This window comes from Centruroides sculpturatus, unplaced genomic scaffold (genome assembly GCF_000671375.1).
Source record: "Centruroides sculpturatus isolate CEXI.00-Female unplaced genomic scaffold, Cexi_2.0 scaffold521, whole genome shotgun sequence".
NCBI lineage: Eukaryota > Metazoa > Arthropoda > Arachnida > Scorpiones > Buthidae > Centruroides > Centruroides sculpturatus.
The window spans coordinates 200,625-223,122 of record NW_019384833.1 but is presented as its reverse complement, the minus strand read 5'-3'; the positions used below and the strand labels follow the sequence as shown (position 1 = coordinate 223,122).

Here is a 22,498-nt window from a genome sequence, read left to right as displayed (position 1 = left end):
ACCAAAAAGCAACCAGATTTTACAAAGTTGTGCAAAGAAAATCGTGCACATTTGTCGCATTAAAATTAAATAACCTTATGTTATTTTCATTATTATTAGAATTGTATTTTAAAGGTAATAAATGTAAAAAAAAACTTATTCTATTTATCACTAGCTGTCTACCCACAGCTTTGCCCGCATTATATCGAATTTTCTCGCAGTAAAATGTAGCCTATGTCCATCTCCAACATGTAACCTATCTCTGTGCCAAATTTTATTAAAACCTGTTCAGCGGTTTAGACGTGAAAAGGTGACAGACAGACAGCAATACCTTCGAATTTATATTATTAGTATGGATTAATATGGATTTCTGCTATAAGGGGTACTCGAGTTTTAGCTCTTTCTTGAAGTGGTACGTAGGAAAAACTAATTGGGAACTACTGTATTAGATAGATGACTGGCATGACTCTATTGTTAAAGGAAAAGTATGATGTAGAGGGGCAAGCACTACAAACTGCTAACCAACTACAAGCGAGGTGGAAAGTATAAATTTTAAATTAAATAAATATAATAAAATATGATTAAAAATTGCAACCTGGCAGTGACAACGTCACAATAAATAATTGCTGGTTGTTGTTGGCTTGCTTAGTTAGCTACTTGTGACCTATACACTTAAATTTACCAGAAACACAGTGTTTTTATCCCTAATCTTGGATTAAATGTGCAATGCTTCATGTTATGAGTATAAAAATCTCTAATTAAGATCTATAAAATTATACAGTATTTCTATTTTTAAATGTGTTTAACTCTTTTTAACTCTTTCTGCTCTTTAGGCACTAAGAGGGCCTTTCAGCAAGCCCATTATGGGTTTGAACAGATACACAATTGGGTGGTTAGGCAGCAAGGAACAGAACTCAACATATCCAGACAGATCACCCTAAAAAATTCTTGGGTTTTTTGACCTATCTGGATTTATTCGTGGGTCTCCAGCATAGATAGGCTGCCACCTTAATTAACCACTCAGCCATCCACACATCATACTGGTCTTAAAATTGTATGGGTACTGGAAGATGAGGCCGAACATCTGGATCCCAATCAGACTCGAATCCTAGTGTAGACAAAATCTGTTGGTACCAGAGCAATAGGACACCGCATCATAGGATCTTATTGTATTTTTTGGCTGTAAATGTATTTAAATAAAAAGAATCTTATACCAAATTATTTTTTATTAAAACTTCAAACTTTTTGTTCTCATTTAGTTCAAATATTATTTCCAATTAAAATTTACTAAATTTAGTAATTGTACATAAAAGTGTTATACAAAAGTTTTTAAACTGTGAAAATTTATTTTTTTTTCTCAGATAATATTGTAAAATACATTAATATAATGAAATGATAATGATGAATATGCAACATTAAATTCACAGATACTCGTTACGTGTTTCATATTTTCTGACTGGAGAGAGGATTTCGGAGAACTAATATGACGGAGTCTCCACGAAGAAACATCTTCGATATGTAGCGATCCTTGTTGACGGGTTTTGCCTTCTTCTTTCCTTTGCCAGTTCTGGGCATTTCAGTCCACATTTCCTTCACGTTTTCCAAAACCATGTTGCAATGCCTAAAATAAATTGTTAAAAGCATTTTAAAAACTGATCATCTTTTATTAATACAAAATTATTTGATGAGTAATAAAATTATATTTTGAGACACCATGAAGTTTTGATACTAAACCAGGGATGTGGAGTCGGAGTCGTGGAGTTTTGATGTTTTAGCCGGAGTCAGAGTCGGATGGTAAGGAAAAGTCGGAGTCGGAGTTGGTAGATTTTTACGCGACTTCCACAGCCCTGGCAGGGCTGTTGAGTCGGAGTCGGAGCCGGAGTCGTGGAGTTTTGGTGTTTTAGCCGGAGTCGGACGATAAGGAAAAGTCGGAGTCGGTAGATTTTTACGCGACTCCACAGCCCTGTACTAAACACTGGACTTTTTCACAACCACTTTATTTTCTGATGTACAGTACTTAACAGTGTATAAACCAATCTTTCCAAATGCCAATACACTATTTAATCGGAAATTAATTTAAAATATAAAATATGAGAAAAAAACAGCCTATTTTGAGGTTGGAATAGGATGAATATTTTTCTCATAATTTATATATTTTAACTTAATTTTTGACCCCACTGAATAGTTTTTAAACTTTTAAAAGAATTGTAATAAAATAAGAAAAGAAAAATGGAAAATGAGGTAAAGATTAGACATTTACAACTTAAGGAGAAAAATGCTAATGATATCAATGATTTTAAATGTTACCTAAGAGAAGTGACACCAAGGAATTTTCAATTACATAAATCTATGGGCGTAATCAAAATTTCAGGCAACTTCTGGCTGCCAGCAAATAGCATGGCAACAATGGGAAATGACTGTAAGCATCAGTTTCAGTGCTCAATCCTTCACCAAACAACAAAGCGGCCACCATGAAACTCATAAGGTCTCTATTTTGCATTGACAATTTTAAATTTATTTGTTGATGAAAATACCCTTAATAAATTAAGATTAAGTTAGCACATTAATATATTATTTTAATATACTAATACATTTATGTAAGATTTCATATAATTTGTTTTAGTTGTTCGGATTGATTTAGTTATTATAACTCTTACGGAAATTAAAAGATCTTCATCCCGACGTAAATTTACCAATTATATAATTGAATAATACAGTAACAAAACTAATTACGGATATAGAATGTACCATTTTATAATTAAAGATTAGTATGGAAGAAAACAGAAGTTAATGAATATAACATGCAAACATTTACAAAAACATATAAAGATAGATAAAGGTGACATTAGAATCATATATCACTTATCAATAACATTAAATCATAAATATAAAAGATTAAAAAATGCATTTTAATAAACAAATTATCAATTATTAAAGCAGATAACTAACATCAACTAGTTATCATAGTAATGAAGTAGAAAATAAAAATTTAATAGTAGTATTATCTGAAAAATTAAGAATTAATAAGAAGGAGAATTACAGAAAAAAATTACAAAGATAATTAATGAAATATAAAGAAATATAGATGATTTCAGCACAGCAAAAACAGGAAATTTTGGATTTTAGTAATATAAGAGTACAAAACTTGACACGAAGTTAAAAACATAAATTGGGTAGAAAATGTTGACCTATAGTAAATTTTTGATCTTCTGTATTGTATAAACTGGAATTATTTTTAAAAACTCTACAGGATATACCATTATCAAATTATAGCATCAAAAATATTAATTAATGGATTATTGAAGGAAAAAGTAAACCTATCTTATCAAAAGATGAGTTTGGATATTAAATCAATGCATCCTTCTATTAAATTTATGATTAAAGAAGCATTAAACATGTATAAAGTTCCAGATTATATAAAAACTGATCAAATTTACATTTTTAAATAACTTTTTTATTGTTTTAAACACATTTTACATGCTAGTAGATGGAATAACGATTGGATTGGAACTTCATTAAAAGACGAGATATAGAACAAATGTCTAATATTTGTTAAATGGATATCCTAAGAAACCTTTTAAGAAAATGTATGATAAACATCTTTTACATAGACTTAAAGTTAAAATATACCCAGTCTTTTCAATATTTCCAATTTCCAAATATCAAAGATTTATTTGAAAAATATAATAGTGAATTTAACAAATTTTCCATAGCATTGGATCCTCCTCAAAAGAATCTCTATTCTTTTGNTAAAAAATAAATAGAATGTAACTATCTCTAAGTACATATAAATCATTGTTTAAATCAAGTAGGGCCTAAATTACATTTAATATTTTAAAAATTTATTTTTATCTATAGAAGTTTAACTTAAGATATAGAAGGGAATGCCAGAAAATTAAAAAATTTGCTATTTTATTTCTGTGAGAGAAGCTCAGTGTAATGACTCTGGGTACATTCTGGTATATATCAGTTTCATCCACAACCAATGCACTGGCAAATGGTTTAAAAAGCTTTTACCAGAATATCTGACAACTGAACAAGACAGAAGAAAACAACACTAAACTGGCATTTGCAGGCTTATTTTGTCAAAATCGTTTTATTTAACACAAGTAGCAAAACTGGTGTTAATAATACTATGTCTATGAAGAAGGCCATATTGCTTCACTTGAGGTTACCATATCCAGCTTGACAAGTACAATGTGCATCAGTTGCTGTAGCAATGAACTTGTCAGTGAATATCAGAGCATACTTTAGAACAATACAATTCACTGATGGGCACTTACTTATTGATGCATACTGAAATGTACTCTGATTCCTCAAGTTATGTTTCATCAGATTTGACTATGTGCCTCCAATTATTTCATATTTCTGCATTAAACCATGCTTAATTTCAATTCTTTTTATATTTTAAATTTTGAAGAAGCTTTATCTTTTAATTTTTATACATTTTAATACAATAGCTGTTAAAACTTGAATTAATCTCATTATTTTACTCAATCTGTCTCATATAAAAGCTATTAATATAATTTTTCTAGTAAATATAAAAGTTTTGTTATCTGCAATTATGTTTTATCTATATTTTTATATCTAGTAAAAAAGTATATATTTAAATTTTCCATTTTACAAATATATAAAAACTTTTTGTCAAATGACTGTAATTTCAACCTTTCTAGTTCTTGTACAAGATTCAAATTAATTTGCTAATAGATGCATAAGACTGCTTTCATATTTGTTTAATAAACAGATCCATAAAACACTCAAAAATTTTCAAAACAGATAAACTATCATAAAATCTTTGTTCAAGAGACTCCAAAATGCATAAATGACTAATTTAATTAATTTTAAATTAGTTTTTATTTTCAGATGCTTCATTTTCTAATTCATCTTCTATAAATTTCCTTGAATCTTCTTCAGATTTCTCACATAATCCTTTATGTTCACAAATGCTTTTACTTGTCAAACCTTTAGGTAACACATTCCTCTTAGAAATGGAAAGCGAAGGTTCTTCTTCCAACTCTGTAATTGTTACTGTGCTTCTTTCTGAATCACATAATCTCTGATGTTCATTCTCAGATTCACTTGTTGACTGTATTGATATAGATTTGATAGAATCTGATTTTATCAGATGATATTTACCTTTTAAAATTTCCAACATCAAATGCTTTTCATTATTATCTGACTCCCTCGTGCGCCTCGAATCAGACGCCGGTTCTAATCCTCCGAGAAAAAATGGAAAGCGTATCCGATATCCAAACAACATTATTAACAACAAGAACATAAGTAACGTAATGATAATGCTCACAGGTACCATTAAAAACCATGATAACTGACTGAATAATCTTTGATAGAATAATCCAATATATTCTCCCAAAAACTGTAGTGGATATAATACTATATGCTTAAATGTTTCCGTCACAGCCTTCATCGGTGATACCTTTAACTCTGGCGACACATGAATACTTTCGTAATACTTTTTACACTGAACACTGAAAGAATAATCATTAGAAAACCATAAACTAAGGTAACTTCCCCATGTTAACTTTTCGGGATGACAAGAATCGGGCAAGCTCTTTTTATCCATTTCTGAATACAAATCAGAATACTCTTTCTTCACTAAATATATCCAATTCCATATTATATCAAGAAGAATAACAAATACCGAAACAGTAGAAATAACGCTTCTCAACGTTAAGCGAGGCTTGATAAACCAGATAACTGAACACACTACAATAACTACTACTGCACCGACGTACTGCAAATAAACGTAAACATTGTTTGTAGACTGATATTCTTCTGGTTTAAATACGACAGCACCATTTATCATTTCAGACAAGACATTGTCTAGATCCTGGATTTTATTGGAAGGGTTTTTGATAAATAATTTCATGGTAGTTATATCACTATTTTTAATGGTTAAATCCACATGTATGGAACCCGACACTTCACCACCTAACGACAGAAACTTACTGGCCAATTTCTTAACACTTCGCTTCAGATATAGAAACTCATTCTGTGAAATAACTGTTTGTTTGCTGCTCCCATATTTCTGGCAATTAGCTAATTCTTTACAACTACACTGTGAATCATTTGAATCAGCAGAAATTTGCTTCATCAAAACCTTAGCCTTTTCCTGCTTATTTTCTTCCGATTTCTTCTCGTTAACATCGATTTCTGGGTCAAACATGGCATAAGGATCAACAAGATCTTCTTTGTTTTCTTCACAATTTTCGAAATATTTATTGCAATGTTTACTAGAACAGCTCATGCGACAGATGTCAATTGACAAAATGAGTAAAATAAAGGATAATGTTTTCGAATTCATTGTGTAATACATAAACTGAAGAAGAAATATCTGTTAAACTGAATAAATTACGACGAAGCAAGTTACTTTTCACTCGAAACTCGTATCGTGCATCAATCAAAACCAACGTGATCACCAGATTACTCTATATTCAGTGCTGCCAACTTTCATTTTTAGGGAAGAAAAATTTATTATAATTATAATTAAATTTTAAACAAATATAAAAATTTCTTTTATATTAATAAATAATATTTTAAAAAAAGTAATAATTTTGACAAATATTTCGTTTTAGTAAATAACACTAGTTTAAAAAAGTTTTTATACCGATAAACAATGGATTGTCTGTTCTTCCATTAAAACACGCATGATAAATTACAAAAGAAAGATAGCGAAACATGCACTGAATGATATATAACAAAATTCATCTCTGAATATACCATTGTTTTCTGATTTCAAAATATAGTACCCTCAATTATTTGGGATCGCATTAACCGGGATGACAAAAATGTCTATAGATGAATTGGATTTATGGGCTAAAGCCATACAACAGATGGGAAATCTCTCCTGTTAAGGGGATGTGAGGACTTACGAGATAATTTTATAGGAAACTGGCCTCTAATTATGTGTTAGAAACATGAATAAAACTGTAAACAGTCCATTGTTAATAGCCCAATAGCGAGTCGCGACTCTACGACCGGCATTCAATGGTGTTATCGATTTCGGCAATTTGTGGACCGCCTATGGAGAGTCACAAATTGCTGTATGACTTATTCGCTTTATAGGTTATTGGCCAGAAAAGAAATGGTGTTCCGAAGAGTAAAGATAAGAAATGAATCTAGGCGAGGTTTGGGATTTCTAAAGCGCAGCTGTACACCTTCCGATGATGTTTCCCGAGTATCTCTAGTAGTAAAACTTTTGTAAGACCTATTATTTCCTTTCGGCACTCCCTCTGAAGATTGTTTGATCCACTATTGAGCGACTCTTGCCACTCATTGAAGTATCACATAAGGCGCTACTAATAGTAGTGTTCCAATATAAATTTACAAATGGAGCGTTGCAGTTATTTATTTATTTTTTTAAGAAAATATCTTGTTTCAAAATTAGTATGAAAATAATATTTTAATTTATTAAAAATATACTTAAATGCTTCAAATTTCAAGTTTGTTGCGTACAGGATTTAAATGGAACTGGATGATTTTTTTCCTGGATAATTGGGAGCTTGACTGTATAACTTGTGTTACTTTTAGCCAAATGAACACTCTTGATAATTTCGCAATTATTAGCTTTTATGCCTATTTAGACATTTGAGATCATATGATATCACATTCTATGCAAGCCATAAAATAAATTTTTATAGAAATAGTGGACATATTATTATTTTAAACAATCACAAAGGTTGCAACATACATTATTATTACAATATTAGTGAAGTGGCCAATAGGTCAATCAATGAGTTTTCAGTAATACTCTATCTTTTATTAGTGAAAGTTCCATAATTAGAAATTAATTTGTGGCTTTAATTTTATCTCATGTCACATTGTTTTGCAACATTTCCTTTTGTATGTGCAACAAATAAATATATTTAGAATGGTTTGTGGTACAACATTGTTCTGCATCACTATTGGTAATCACTAAAATAAAGATTGGAATATCAACCTGGTAGGAGGACTGAGAAACATTATTTAGGTGTTGGATGTATGAACAATAGCTAGAAAATGCCACACAGCCAGCCAATTGATCAGGTATAAACCTGTGACCAATGGTTGTGGTTCTATCCATTCAGTTACTAGTAGACCAATTATTTTGTATTTAAAAAAAACTATAGTTTTCGGTAAAAATAAATCAACCATAGATCAGATTTATAACCTACAAGAATTTAAACATGTAATACATTGCTTAATCATGAATTTTGGAGATATGTAAGAGCATAGACAGAGAAGTAATCTTCAGAGGGATGGAAAAACTCTTATAAAACACAAACACTTGAAAGTTCAAAATAAAGAGTAAGAGATGAATCTTTGAGATATTTGAAGTAAAATCTGATGCAAAAAAAGGGCATAATGTCTCCAATCTTTAAGTTAGCACTAAAAGAAAGCCATTAAAATTGCAGAAATATTGGAATAAAGCTAGGTGAAAAAAGTATTAGTAGAGAAATTGCATGAAGGGGTACGCGCGGCAATCTAAAATCGGTCGATTTAAAATTTAAATGCATGAGATGAAGCAATCAAAAAAATAATGGGTGGACCATCAAAAATTCGGCAATTTACAACACGATGTCGAATGCACAAATTCGTTTATTTATAACTAACAATATTCTCGAAATTTCATTAAAAAAATGCATTTGTGACAATACCTAAATGAAATTCTTACGCAAGAAACAAAAATTGTACAATTAACACAATTTGTTTTCGCGAAATTAATTTTGAAAATTTTTGTCGCTGTTATTTCCCCCAGAGTATAATGAGACTTCATTGAAATAAAATAAAAATTGTTTTCTGTTAATCTTTGTAATATTATCTGTAAAACCAGTATAATAAGTCCTGATAATAGAAGATACGAAGTTATAGTCGAAAAATTTACATATTAATAAGATTTCACTGAGTTTAATAATCAGTTGCGACATTTCGCTTCTAAATCGGGTTAGAATTTATGATGTCAGCGAAGCGGCAATAAAATACTTACTACCATTTTGCACAACATACCTCTGCAAAAGCGGATTTTCGGCCATGACAAACATGAAAACTAAACATCGTCACCGACTTCAGCTCGAAGATGGCCAAAAAGCAACCAGATTTTACAAAGTTGTGCAAAGAAAATCGCGCACATTTGTCACATTAAAATTAAATAACCTTATGTTATTTTCATTATTATTAGAATTGTATTTTAAGGTAATAAATTTAAAAAAATAACTTATTCTATTTATGTCTACCCACAGCTTCGCCTGCATTATATCGAATTTTCTCGCAGTAAAATGTAGCTTATGTCCATCTCCAACATGTAAGCTATTCTGTGCAAATTTTATTAAAACCTGTTTAGCGGTTTAGACGTGAAAAGGTAACAAACAGACAGAATTGCCTTCGAATTTATAATATTAGTATGGATTAATATGGATTTCTGCTATAAGGGGTACTCGAGTTTTAGCTCTTTCTTGAAGTGGTACGTAGGAAAAACTAATTGGGAACCACTGTATTAGATACATGACTGGCATGACTCTATTGTTAAAGGAAAAGTATGATGTAGAGGGGCAAGCCACTACAAACTGCTAACCAACTACAAGCGAGGTGGAAAGTATAAATTTTAAATTAATAAATACTGTATAATATGATTAAAAATTGCAAACCTGGCAGTGACAATGTCACAATAATTGCTGGTTGTTGTTGGCTTGCTTAGTTAGTTACTTGTGACCTATACACTTAAATTTACCAGACAGTGTTTTTATCCCTAATCTTGGATTAAATGTGCAATGCTTCATGTTATGAGTATAAAAATCTCTAATTAAGATCTATAAAATTATACAGTATTTCTATTTTTAAATGTGTTTAACTCTTTTTAACTCTTTCTGCTCTTTAGGCACTAAGAAGGCCTTTCAGCAAGCCCATTATAGGTTTGAACAGATACACAATTGGGTGGTTAGGCAGCAAGGAACAGAACTCAACATATCCAGACAGATCACCCTAAAAAATTCTTGGGTTTTTTGACCTATCTGGATTTATTCTTGGGTCTCCAGCATGGATAGGCTGCCACCTTAATTAACCACTCAGCCATCCACACATCATACTGGTCTTAAAATTGTATGGGTACTGGAAGATGAGGCCGAACATCTGGATCCCAATCAGACTCGAATCCTAGTGTAGACAAAATCTGTTGGTACCAGAGCAATAGGACACCGCATCATAGGATCTTATTGTATTTTTTGGCTGTAAATGTATTTAAATAAAAAGAATCTTATACCAAATTATTTTTTATTAAAACTTCAAACTTTTTGTTCTCATTTAGTTCAAATATTATTTCCAATTAAAATTTACTAAATTTAGTAATTGTACATAAAAGTGTTATACAAAAGTTTTTAAACTGTGAAAATTTATTTTTTTTTCTCAGATAATATTGTAAAATACATTAATATAATGAAATGATAATGATGAATATGCAACATTAAATTCACAGATACTCGTTACGTGTTTCATATTTTCTGACTGGAGAGAGGATTTCGGAGAACTAATATGACGGAGTCTCCACGAAGAAACATCTTCGATATGTAGCGATCCTTGTTGACGGGTTTTGCCTTCTTCTTTCCTTTGCCAGTTCTGGGCATTTCAGTCCACATTTCCTTCACGTTTTCCAAAACCATGTTGCAATGCCTAAAATAAATTGTTAAAAGCATTTTAAAAACTGATCATCTTTTATTAATACAAAATTATTTGATGAGTAATAAAATTATATTTTGAGACACCATGAAGTTTTGATACTAAACCAGGGCTGTGGAGTCGGAGTCGTGGAGTTTTGATGTTTTAGCCGGAGTCAGAGTCGGATGGTAAGGAAAAGTCGGAGTCGGAGTTGGTAGATTTTTACGCGACTTCCACAGCCCTGGCAGGGCTGTTGAGTCGGAGTCGGAGCCGGAGTCGTGGAGTTTTGGTGTTTTAGCCGGAGTCGGACGATAAGGAAAAGTCGGAGTCGGTAGATTTTTACGCGACTCCACAGCCCTGTACTAAACACTGGACTTTTTCACAACCACTTTATTTTCTGATGTACAGTACTTAACAGTGTATAAACCAATCTTTCCAAATGCCAATACACTATTTAATCGGAAATTAATTTAAAATATAAAATATGAGAAAAAAACAGCCTATTTTGAGGTTGGAATAGGATGAATATTTTTCTCATAATTTATATATTTTAACTTAATTTTTGACCCCACTGAATAGTTTTTAAACTTTTAAAAGAATTGTAATAAAATAAGAAAAGAAAAATGGAAAATGAGGTAAAGATTAGACATTTACAACTTAAAGAGAAAAATGCTAATGATATCAATGATTTTAAATGTTACCTAAGAGAAGTGACACCAAGGAATTTTCAATTACATAAATCTATGGGCGTAATCAAAATTTCAGGCAACTTCTGGCTGCCAGCAAACAGCATGGCAACAATGGGAAATGACTGCAGGCATCTTTTTCAGTGCTCAATCCTTCACCAAACAACATGGCAGCCACCATGAAACTCATAAGGGCTCTATTTTGTACTGACAATTTTAAATTTATTTGTTGGTGAAAATACCTTAATAAATTAAGATTAGGTTAGCACATTAATATATTATTTTAATATATTAATACATTTATGTAAGATTTCATATAATTTGTTTTAGTTGTTCGGATTGATTTAGTTATTATAACTCTTACGGAAATTAAAAGATCTTCATCCCGACGTAAATTTACCAATTATATAATTGAATAATACAGTAACAAAACTAATTACGGATATAGAATGTACCATTTTATAATTAAAGATTAGTATGGAAGAAAACAGAAGTTAATGAATATAACATGCAAAGATTTACAAAAACATATAAAGATAGATAAAGGTGACATTAGAATCATATATCACTTATCAATAACATTAAATCATAAATATAAAAGATTAAAAAATGCATTTTAATAAACAAATTATCAATTATTAAAGCAGATAACTAACATCAACTAGTTATCATAGTAATGAAGTAGAAAATAAAAATTTAATAGTAGTATTATCTGAAAAATTAAGAATTAATAAAAAGGAGAATTACAGAAAAAAATTACAAAGATAATTAATGAAATATAAAGAAATATAGATGATTTCAGCACAGCAAAAACAGGAAATTTAGATTCTAGTAATATAAGAGTACAAAACTTGACACGAAGTTAAAAACATAAATTGGGTAGAAAATGTTGACCTATAGTAAATTTTTGATCTTCTGTATTGTATAAACTGGAATTATTTTTAAAAACTCTACAGGATATACCATTATCAAATTATAGCATCAAAAATATTAATTAATGGATTATTGAAGGAAAAAGTAAACCTATCTTATCAAAAGATGAGTTTGGATATTAAATCAATGCATCCTTGATTAAAGAAGCATTAAACATGTATAAAGTTCCAGATTATATAAAAACTGATCAAATTTACATTTTTAAATAACTTTTTTATTGTTTTAAACACATTTTACATGCTAGTAGATGGAATAACGATTGGATTGGAACTTCATTAAAAGACGAGATATAGAACAAATGTCTAATATTTGTTAAATGGATATCCTAAGAAACCTTTTAAGAAAATGTATGATAAACATCTTTTACATAGACTTAAAGTTAAAATATACCCAGTCTTTTCAATATTTCCAATTTCCAAATATCAAAGATTTATTTGAAAAATATAATAGTGAATTTAACAAATTTTCCATAGCATTGGATCCTCCTCAAAAGAATCTCTATTCTTTTGTTTTGAGAAGCAAAGAACCATAAAACAGCTAGAGTAGTTGACAAGATATTTTATACAGTACATGTGAAAATCAAACTAAATATATAGGAGAAAAAGAAAGCACCTGGCAGCTTTCAGAGTAGGTATTGTGTATAATATTTACGTTGTAGTGAAACAAATTGTAACATCAATAGTAATAATATAAAAATTTTGTCTAAAGAAAAGATTGCTATTAAAAGAAAAAGAAAAGAACATTTTTCAATGGTAAATAAAGATAATATAAATAATTACATTAATATTAATGAATGTTGGGATAGATTTGTAAACTATAATTACAATTATATAAACATTACTAGTGCATTCTTATCCAAATTATTTTTCTTTGTGTAATGTTATGATGACAGATAAGGCAAACCTTTCAATATCCAGCACTATTTTAATGATAAGTAATGTTTTTGATCATATTTAATAATTTTCAGGTTCAAATTTCAGAACAAAACAATAGAATATTGCATGCAGAGATATTATTCTATCATTCTGTAGATTATAATTTATGTCGTCTGGGCGTGGTATTCTGTTAAAGCATTAAATATGATTGAAAAGCTTAATTACCACTATATTTCTGTTGAATATTTAAAAGTTTGCCTTGTTATTAGTGGGTGATCGGTTAACAAACATAATCCGTTCTAAGACTTTGTTCGCTATCCGAATTGTTCGTTAACCGATTATCGATTTACCATAGGTTTCTATGGGAATTTGATTCATTTGTTCTGGAGACTCCCAAAAAAATAAAAAATATATACTTTCTTACTACATTTATTCATATGTAATTATAAAAATACATATATACACGGTCTTGCATATTTATTTGTCATGTTTTTTCCGTTTGTGGGGGTTAAAGAATATGTCCAATGTCGATTGCTTTTCTGTCTTCTTCATGATTTTTCAGAAGTAATTAATAGCATTGCAACTGTAGAGATCCCTAAGCCTATTAACCTCAACTTGGTTTGGATGCCATTTTAAGACCGTTGTTCTGACATCCTCCCACTTCATCAAAAGATCTTTAATAGCAGATATCGGCATAAATCCGCTTTTCCAGAAGAACACGTAAAAGAATTGTTTCTATCAGAAATATAAAAGGCTGGAATTACAAAGGAGAATTTCAGGGAATACAAAGGAGAAGTTTGGGGAATACTATCTGATCAGTACATACTAGATTGAACATCAATGTCAACATCTCCCATGCTCCGAAAAGTTTTGAATTGTTGCCTGAAGACAAAGGAAGACCAATCGATATTCGTTATTTTACGTCGCTTCTTCTTGTGTTTGTTCAGTGAAGTGTTCGTTGTCCGATCATAAAAATCTTTCGCGAAAGTGTTTGTTATCCGATTACCCACTGTACTTTCTTTTATCCAGATTAGTGCTTGCTTTCTACAATGTGTACTACGTTAACAACTCAAAATTGTTATTTTAATAGTTAAATTGATAATTTTAATATGTCTACAAGAAAGAGTTGGAAGATCAAGAAAGAATTGATGAGGATACTAATCAGATTACAACCTGGTTTCTTACAGAATAAGTAATGTAGACATCAAATTGGCATGATTCTCACATGTCTATTTTTATGCACATCCCTGTATAGAATAAATTTTCTTGTATACAGTAGAACTCCCTATAACACTATAGATAATTCCATGTTATATGAATTTCATGTTGTACGAATCACTTAGAGTTTACAAATACATGCGGTGGGCTGCGTACGGCTCACATATTTATAAAATCTAAGTGAATCGTACAACATGAAATTCACATAACACGGAATTATCAAGTGTTATAGGGGGTCTACTGTATTTATTAAATTATTCAAAAATTTGACAAAAGTTGATGCATAATTATTAAATTTTTACTATAAACACAGGTGTCCAACAAGTTACATGACTGTTATTTGTTTTTGTAAAGGAGATAACTGAGATATATTCTATGTCAAAACATACCTTGTAGTTTACTTATCCACAACATCATTATTATTTCCATCATAAACACAGCAGAGTCTGATATGGAAAGATAAATTGCTCCTACCAATGCCTTCTCTTCTGCTGTCTGGTATAGTTGTTGAGTGACTTTCTTCTTGATGAAGTCCCAAAAAATGATGTTTGGTGTTGTAAGGTTGCAAATCCTGGGTATTTGGAACATATCCAGGAGAGGAGTGGTGCTGGGTATGCTTCAGATACTTGGCTAATCTGTTTGGAAACAGACAAGCACTTGTGACTTGATTTGTCAAGAAAAAAGTCAATCAACACTGCTATTAGACAGCTGAAGAGTTGAAAAATGCAGTGATAAAAGCATTTGCTCTTCTCACCTGATAATCTCCACAAAACATCTCAGCAAAATTGATGATGTATCATGCTTCTAAGATCATAATGGAATTCATGTCTGGACAAGTAAAATATAAGATATGTTCTGACAAATATGCCTTGGTTTTGCCTTTACAAGAACAAAAATTTGATTATATGACAATGTATAGAAAAAAAATGTATAAATATTTATAGTACTCAGGTCCTAGCCTTTATATGAAATGATTTCTCTGTTAAAACTTTATATGACAAAATTATGTTGAATTTTATATTGTAAATGTGAAACAAAACTTTAAATTAATAAATTACTTTGTATAGAATGTATACTTTTTATTTTAGATACAGAAAATGGATAATTGCCTATCATACTGCCTATTTAGATGGAAAAGATTCTGCGCATTAAAATAAAAACTATAAATTACACAATGACCATCTAAAATATATTATTATTAAATATTTCAACATAAAATAGAACAGACAACTTCCTGAAAGAGTTGTCTATTCCTTATATATTAAAAAGGAAAAAAATTTGAAATTATTAAAGTTAAAGGAGTCAATATTTAATTTGATTAAATGCTTTTTGTTATTTTGCCTCATGCAATGTACTTGTATTTTACTTTTTATTTGTACTTTTTAATCTTATTTTTACATAATGTACATCTGAAATATTAGTTTAAAATATACAGTATCTAAAAATTTAGAACTTATGCTATTGGTTGGTTTGATTTAGAAATTTATAAGTATGACAGTTGACAGTTGTTCTATTCATACTATTGTAATCTCAAATGAAGTTGATCTGAAGATGGGATGGTAAAAATCCCAAAATTGCTTAATCAAATTAAATGTTTTTGAATCCTTTACTGATTGAGTTGTTTTCATTTTCATTTTTAAAAAATGGACTATAATTCAAATATTTTTCAATTTATGAGAATTTCAATTTGAAGGAGTCAATGGGTAGATTCCAGTATGCATCAAACAACAAATTGGTAAACCATGATGTACTAAAAAGTGTTCCCAGCAATCACTATCTAATTCATTGGTGCAGCAACAGATAAACAAAACTCTCACTGAGCTGAGAATATGGTGAGCTCTGATGGAGCAATATAACTGTCTCCATGTTTCAGTACATCATTAACACCATTTTTACTCCTAGTCTGTATTAAACCAAAGTTATTTTGACAAAATAAGTCTGCAAACACCAATATAGCAACATTTCCACCATCTTCTTAGGTTGCCAGATAATCCAGTAAAAGCTTATTAAACTATAGACTTACTTCTAGTATAAACCAAAACGGTGCTTAAATCACTTTAATTTCTTTCACTAACGTTTTCGAACCTTTTGGTTCTTCTTCAGGTGAAAAACGGGCAAATCACCGTTTTGGTTTATACTAGAAGTAAGTCCATTGAAGTTACGATGTGTATTGGAAGTAGTATTGCTTATTAAACTGATCACTGGTGCATTGGTTGTGGCTGTTACTAATACATACTGGAATGTACCAAATATTTAATATTACATGAAATGTATTTTTTAGATTTACACATCTCAGCCTGAGATCTTATTGATTCCTTCACTTCCTTAGTGCTTTGCATTGTTTAATGGTATTCTATAGAGTTGGTAGGCATAAAGAACAAAATATCAAATATATCAGCTTAAATATAACTGAAACTAAAAATCTGGTCACTCAAGACCTTAAAGATTTGTTTACATCAAAGTTCCAACATCCAATTTTCTCTCTGTATATTATTCTGTAATGGTAGTATGATTTCTTACTGTATAACCAGTGATTGACTTGAACACAATATGGCAACTTTGTCTATCTTCAGTGCTAAATTTATTTGTAATTAATTTCTGATTAGCTAATCAGAAATTAATTACAAATGAATTTCTCTATAGAATACCAACTCTATAGAATACTAAAGGATAAGCCAGTAAAAATATGCAAAACTGACTAAACATTCCAATAGGAAATCTTAATACTTAATATAATTATTAAAAATTAAATCATACCTGTCAAATGCCTTTACTCTTCCTAATAATTTTTTGTTATTTCTGCAATTAATCAGGATTTGTGTATTATTTTTTACAGACTGTGTGAGAACTGACAAAGGCCCAGTGTTGAATTCCTCTTCCTCTCGTTTTGCCAATTCTTCAGGTGTCATGTCAGATTTTGGTTTCTGTAGCAATCTAAACAAATATAGAAAATCTGAATTAAATAAATAATCACACAAAATATCTTTCCAACAATACACAATTGTATAAACTACAAGTACAATGTACAAATGAATTGTGCTATGACACTTTCCACAAAAATAAAGTCGGTACTCTTGCCAAATAACCCTACACATTTTCTATGTATGCTTAAACACTTATGCAACCATTTTTAATGAATCAAAAAATGTTTAAGCATGTTTAAAAGGCTTTAATTATGTTTTAAATAAGTAATGTTTGATTCGTTTTCCTGAAAATACTGTCAAAACTTTGTTTCTAGTATTCTAAAGGTCATGCATAAGTCTTCCTGTTCAGTACACCCTACTTTATTCTCTAAATGAGTACAATTTAAATAAATGTAAGTATGGTATCTACGAGTCAACACGCACAAATAGCAAAATTAAAGCAACAATCAACATCGATGAACTGTTTGGTTGTTCTACTCACAATTCCTCAGACTGGAGTGGAAATATAATTCAAAACCTCTTAGAAAACTTTCTTAAATAAATCTCACCTTTAGATAAATTCTGAAGAATTATCCATCTGAAATAATCTGGAAAATTAGTACACTATCTTATGATAATTATGTCACGCATCAGATTTAAAACTGGAGAAACATTTAATAAATGAACAGAATTAGTGATGATGTTCCAAGCGTTCAGATTCCAGAACAGTTGACCTGATGAAGATCCAGATGGAGGACTGAAAACATTAGTCATTCTAAATATGAGAAGTTACTGAAGATTTATTTAAGAAGGTTCTCTAAGAGGTTTTGAAATTGGTTGATTGTTGAACAAATGATATGGCCAGATTAATTAACAACATAGATACTATGTAGTGTGAACTAAACATATGCAGTTAAGGTTTCATTTTGTATAAAATTTAGTAACAATAATTTTTGAATTAAACTGAGTAATTTAATATATTCTGGAATAAAAGCTGAATCCATAGTAAGTCTAATTACACATTTCTTTAATCTAATGATAATTATTTAGATGGTCAGAAAATGTTTAGGCATCAGAGTGTTGTGAGAGTGAGAGATTTATCTACTAAATGTTATCTTGATAACATTTAGTAGATAAATTAGATGAAAATGTACAGGGTTTAAACAGGAGTAAAGGTAAATACTCTAATATCCTGTTCGCACCGAGCATTTCAATCTACATTGTGACCAAGGTCAGTAACTATGCTGTGGTGCGATCTCTCTCGACTGAAACGAGGTTCAATTGGGATCAACTCAAGATAGTTCTTGAAACTAGATCCAGTCACAAGAGAGATCCCACAATCCCACACGTGAGAGAAAATACAAGATGGCTGCAAAACATGTGTCGGGCTACCAACAGAGAAATGAAAAAGACATCTGGAGAGACGATGATATCTGTCTATTATTAGATACATAACAAGAAAAAGTATTTATTTTTAACCAAAACTTCCATTTTGTTTGTTGATGTTTGTGACTTACCGCTTAGTTATGTCAGTTTTATCATCACGTGTAGTACCCGGGTTCTTTTCAAGCGGACGGCCTGTGTGAACAGCACGATGTTTGACTGGCGACAGTCACAATCCTGATTGTAGGTAAATCGAGATCGAAGTCATTCGTGGATTGTGTGCAAACATAGAGTAAGAGGTAAATATTTGGGGTACATATGTGAAAATGTTTATGCTCAACCTTCAAATGACTACAGGAATCTACCATCTCTTGGTATAACCGCATCTTTCGTCCATCCCCATACACAGCTCATTATCCTCTACAAAGCTCAATGATCTGTGAAAAGGATCACATTATGTCCATTGAAGTCCATTTTTCAGAAACCATTGATTTCCAGATATGGGTCCTTCTGGGCATTTTTATTCCTCTTAATGCAAGGAATTATCTGAAAGAATTACCATTCTCCTGTAAAACAAGACTTAATTTAATTTGCACACTGTTATAGAGAACATTTCTCAATTCTGCATTTGAACAGTTGACTATCTAAAAACTGGCTAACAGGGACTGCTAAAATGACTTCTAAATGACAACATTTTAGAAAATGTTCATAACAACATTTAAGAATATTAAAATTTGTGAATTTAAATGGAAGGAAGCATACAGATAACGGTTATGTCATAGTTTACTTTCATAAAATAAAAATAAGTGTTTTTGGTAATATTTAGGTGGTTATCAGTTATCGGGTCCTTTTAAAATCATCACATTGGTAAAATAAAAAAAATAATAATGTATTATGAATGTACTTTTATTAAAGAGCTATAAATAATAAATAATGCATTATTTTAAAATTTTATTTCAAGTATTTTTTACACAGATTTATATACTGAAAATATCTTTTGTCGACTCAGCAAATTTTTTTTTTTAGTGAAGTAATAAATATTTTGTAAAAAATTCAATTTTAGAAGTGCTTATTTGCAACGTAAGTTGAATAGAATATTCTGGGGTATTTGACTATAAAAGTTTATTTCAATATGTTAGAATACCTTTTTGAAATCTTTAGTGCACCAGCTGTTTTCCAATCAATACAGTTAAGTTTTATCAGGAATAAACCAAGTTATATAGTATTTTCAAAGACGGCATCCTAATTTTAATCGAAAATAGAGCACTAGCTTTTCACACGTGTGAATCACAAATAATTCTATTTATGAACATAAAATCTAAACTATATTTATTATTTGGAGAACTTTGATATCGATATTTCTGTAGCAGAAATATAGTTTTCTAGATCAATTTCATAAAAGTGATTAAATTCTAGAATTACTTTAGTACACTTTATTACAAGACATTCTCGAAATTATTCTTAAAAGAAATTGTATTTATCCCTTCTCGTTCCATTCTAAGGAATACCAACCAATAAATACATAATTATTTTTTATTATAATCAAGCTAATTCTTAAAAATTGTTCATTATTATTATTAAGAAAAATCGATATCGCAATTATTTCATGTTCCAACGATAAAATAGCATGCAATCATACACACATATTCAATATTTTACATGTATTTTATACTGTTATNTATTTCATTAAATTTTATATAGTTTATGCATTTTATTATATTTATTTCAGAATTTCTTATATGTTTTGTTTCTACTTAAGGTATCATAAAGAGATAAAAGTTTTAAGGGAGAGTGAGGTTTGTCAGACGTCTAAAGAATGGAAGGGATTATAAAAACTTAGATAAACAGGGACAAGAGAAAAAGGAGAGTAAAAATTTCAAGAAAAATGCAGATGTAATTTACAGACATTTTCTAATAGCAAATTCATTGTCACATAATTACCTTCCAGTTGGCTCGCATAAGACAATTAGCAAGCCACTATACACAACTGCAAAGAAAGAACATCAAATTTCGCAGATAGTACCGTTCAAAAAAATTTATGGAATAGTAAAAATACAGATTAGAAAGTAAAGTGACGATTTTAAAAAAACCCAATAATCAATAGACCACCTAAATATTACTAAACGCACTTTTTATTTTACAAATTTAATCTACAACATTATCCGAATAACTTCTAAATAGTACGTGCAGGAATTTTCCAACAACTCTATACTACTACTAAAAATTTATAGTAAATATCTGCTTTATTTTCTGAATTTACTTACGAGCAGATAAATACTCCCTAACCTTGACGTTCTCACAGCAGACAGACGACAGTCCAGAAAAAACAAATGCTTTCAGTCTACATCCAAGACCCGCTTCAGCACCTTATATACAAATGCAGCTCTAAATAAGAGACTCTTGGCATCTTAACAGAGCTGTAGATCATGCCCATGGAATAGAAGAGTCAAAGGAACCAATGCTTTACATGTCACCCTTTGCAAGATGTACCCAAAACTTTGGAGGTGAATATCTCCCCAAGGTTCATTATTGACTGATTTGATTGTCTACGAACATAAAATTTGGGGTTCCAAACCCTTCGATCAGAACTGCAATTTTACCAAAGACCATGTCACCCAATTTAGCCACAAAACAAATTAAAAAGAACACATAATGGGGTAGTAACATTTGATATATTATCACAACGCTTATTAAATTTTTGAAAACATAAGTCATGAAAGAAAATTCATTCTTATTGTTTAAACAGCACGAGCACATGCCATAACGCACGTGGACCTATCATCGTAGAAATTGATACATTTTAAGATATTTATAAATACAGCGATTAATTTAGATGCATTACAGATACTTACGAAGACATTTTTAGCTGTCGTCGGCAAAAATTCAAGTAAGAAGAACGAAAATCACTAATAAAAACAATGTCCGCCCAACACACGTTCAGAAATCGTTTATGGACGACAGCGCCACCTAAAATTTAAGATTAAATTAATCATTTAAGTTTAAACTTCAGGTGGCGCTAATAAAATTAACAATTTTAATTATCTACGCGATTCTTCGAGACGAAAATATTCACAAACATATTATAAAACCAATAAAACAAATAGTTTATGCTTTTACTGCAAACTTTTCGAACTTTACAATTACGAACATGGAATTAATGAGTGGTGAGATCTTGCAATGCGCCTGAATCGTCACGAGAAAAATTTAAATAATTTTAAAAATTAGACCAAAAAATGGACAAAATTAATTATATCCTTAAAAAAGTCAGCAACGAATTGTTTAACTTTCATGGCAAAATCTAAAACTGAGTGTAGCGTCATATGATATTTCACCAAAAATCACCTTTATTTTCAATTATTATAAAATGGCAAAAAGCTTAATTTTGAAGGGACGAGTTTTATAAAATAACCGTAAATAATGAGTAAAATCGTCATTAACTCCGACTCTATTGGAGATACACACGACCCTCAATATCTCCTCACCCCCTTGATCTCTAGCAATCGAAATTTATTAGCACGGGCAAAAACTAAGGCGGAGAGAAGCGAAGCGGTATTTACTTCATTTCGAGGGGTTGAGGAGGTAGCGATGGAGTGTTTATGTCTCACCTTTCTTCCGGTTCCGCCATCTGAAAACGGCGGGAGGTTGCTTTAATTAGAGGTAATAGATAAGAAGAATTTGAAATTATTTTGAGGGCAAAAATAGTATATAGTATCTGCGGATAAGTTTACAGGAGGGTGGGGACGGAGTGTGGCTCGGGATCCAAATAACGTGATGTTAGAAGATGTCCACTTAAGAGAATAGGAGCCCTTCTTAAAGGCGATAACGTAGGTGAATGTGGTCGAGGGCAGGAGTTGTGTCAATAAATAAAGTTTTATTA

At 30.5% G+C, this 22,498-nt stretch overlaps 2 protein-coding genes across 2 annotated transcripts; both read right to left on the bottom strand.

Annotated features, from left to right (window-relative positions):
- Nucleotides 1-3,770: 3,770 nt before the first annotated feature.
- Nucleotides 3,771-6,428, bottom strand: LOC111630171 (chloride channel CLIC-like protein 1). Its single transcript, XM_023374228.1, has one exon. The coding sequence runs from the start codon at nt 6,311-6,313 to the stop codon at nt 4,826-4,828; it is 1,488 nt and encodes a 495-aa protein (XP_023229996.1). The 5' UTR covers nt 6,314-6,428; the 3' UTR covers nt 3,771-4,825.
- Nucleotides 6,429-10,228: 3,800 nt separating this feature from the next.
- On the bottom strand, nt 10,229-21,588 carry LOC111630165 (small nuclear ribonucleoprotein Sm D2). Its single transcript, XM_023374215.1, has 3 exons — nt 21,474-21,588; nt 17,093-17,269; nt 10,229-10,638 (listed from the first exon to the last, which is right to left on the bottom strand). Exons 1-3 carry the CDS (start codon nt 21,479-21,481, stop codon nt 10,461-10,463), a joined length of 363 nt encoding a protein of 120 aa, XP_023229983.1. The 5' UTR covers nt 21,482-21,588; the 3' UTR covers nt 10,229-10,460.
- Between the last annotated feature and the right edge of the window lie 910 nt (nt 21,589-22,498).